Below are 2,159 nucleotides of genomic sequence, written 5' to 3'. Positions count from 1 at the left end.
CTACATGCTCTTCTTTCACTCTTTCTTAAGTCGAATCTTGTCTATTACATTTGTATTCTCAATACTAATCAAGTATTCAACAAAAATTCAGAATCCAAAAATTTTTTTTCATCCAAAGCCAAGGAATCTAAAAACAAAAAATTAAGCAAAGAATCCAAACTCAGCATTCAAAGTAAATTCAAAATTACATCTGCAACAATCCCAACTCAAAACACAAAATTATTTCAGAAAATCAGCAACTCAGAATAACAAAATTATTTTAAAAAATTTAACAAACAATATCAACTATTATCCATCAATATTCAACAAAATAAGCAAAAGTGAAAAAAGAAAAAGAAAAATCAACAACTCAAAATCAGATTTTCAGCAACTCAAAATCAGTAAAATAACAAAATAAGAAAACATAAATTGAAGTACCTTTGCTTACGTCGACGAGGGAGGAAGAAAAATGAGCTTAGAGAGAGGTGATGACACCAACAGCAGCTCCGAGAGAAGAGAACCAGGAGAAGAAGATCGGCGACGGCGGCGCTGGCTACTGCTGCTGTTGGCTGGGAGAGAGAAAGACTGTTAGGGTTCTGTGGAGAGAGAGAGAGAGTATGTATTTTTTTTAACTTTTTAAATTAAAAACTGGAAAAAACCATCTAGTTCAAGCAGTTTACTAGTTAACTGTCGGTTCGACTGATTTTTTCCTTTTTTTTTTGTCAGACAATTTTACTGACAAAGATAAATGAAACAAAGAAGAGGGAGGGAGTGATGGGGCACTGTGATATTGCCAGAACTAGAGGTGCCAAAGGGTGGCCGTCGGAGTGTGGAGAACTCTGGAAATAGAGAAACAGAACACTTCTGGTGTTGTGTTTGAGAAAAAGTTGGAGAGCTAGAGAGATAGAGAATGAAAAAAAGGAGGTGAGAAGAGAAGAGAGATTCGGGATCGCGGTGGCGCTGGGTGGCCGGTGACAGAGTCAGAACAAAGAGATGAAGAGAGGAAGAGAAGGCCGACAAAAAGAAGAGAAAGAAGAAAGGAAGAAAGGTGGTATGTCGGACGGCGATGGAGATGGCAGAAGGTGATGTTGCAGTGGTGGTTCGGTTAGGTCGCAAAATGGCTGAGGATGGTGGTGGTGGTGGTTACAGTGCAGTGAAGTATAAGAGAGATTGCAGAAGTGAAGGGGAAGGATTTTGACGGTAAAGTGATCAGCGTTGCCTAAACGCTGTATTTCATTGATATTTTTTTATCGTCAGAGAATTTCGACGGAAAATTCGATGCTAAATTTGGCACTAATAAAATTAGTTTTTGCGCCTTTATTTACCGTCAAATTTAGGTACAGAATTTTAAATCCGACAGTAACTAATTCGACGGACGAATTTTCGTTCATAACCGTCGAAAAATTCGCCACTAAATCTGCTGGTAATGTGTCTTGCTAAATTTGACAGTATTCAGTGTTTTTCTTGTAGTGTAATATTATTAAATAATATATTAATTTTGTACATATTCTTTATTTTGGAATAATTTTTATTTTCTTTTAAATAATTTTTACTTTTAATTATCGTTTGCTGAGAGATCATAATATTATGAACATAAATAAATGAATAAATAATTGATACTAGAGAGTAAGAGAAACGATTGATTTCTAGCCATAATAATAATTTGCTGTGTTTCAATTCCGAATTTTTGTTGTGCTTAGGAAATGTGAAACCGGCTTGGGAATTACCTGAGGAGGAATGGAATCAAGTGTTCAAAACTAACGTAACTGGGACTTGGTTAGTGTCAAAATATGTATGCGTACGCATGCGTGCTGCTAAGATAAAAGGATCCATTATCAATATCTCGTCAATTTCTGGTGAAAACAGAGGTCAGGTGCCAGGGGGTGTTGCCTATGCTTCTTCAAAGGCAGGTGTCAATATGCTTACCAAGGTAAATAAGATATTATTTGACGTGCAAATTTCTTTTGGAGTATTTAATTTGTGTACACATATATACATGTTATTCTTAGTATGATTTATTAAAATGTTTAATTATGTATTATCATGTTAAAAATAACTACTACATTATTGAATGTTCATCTTAAAATTAACATTGGAGATTTTTACTAATGTATTATTTTTTTCAAAATCTATTATCAAAATATCATCTTTTAAAATTAATTATCTAAATGTATCCTATT

The 2,159-nt window shown here is 34.3% G+C and overlaps 1 protein-coding gene across 1 annotated transcript in view; it reads left to right on the top strand.

Moving 5' to 3' along the window:
- LOC107625394 (3-oxoacyl-[acyl-carrier-protein] reductase FabG-like) overlaps positions 1–2,159 on the top strand; it is an 18,921-nt gene that overhangs the window by 2,585 nt on the left and 14,177 nt on the right. The window contains exon 2 of the mRNA XM_016328025.2: positions 1,680–1,909. Coding sequence (XP_016183511.1) covers positions 1,680–1,909 — 230 coding nt within the window. The remainder of the gene's footprint in view (positions 1–1,679; positions 1,910–2,159) is intronic.

The sequence above is a fragment of the Arachis ipaensis genome, chromosome B02 (genome assembly GCF_000816755.2).
Source record: "Arachis ipaensis cultivar K30076 chromosome B02, Araip1.1, whole genome shotgun sequence".
NCBI lineage: Eukaryota > Viridiplantae > Streptophyta > Magnoliopsida > Fabales > Fabaceae > Arachis > Arachis ipaensis.
This window is presented reverse-complemented; position numbering and strand designations above follow the sequence as displayed.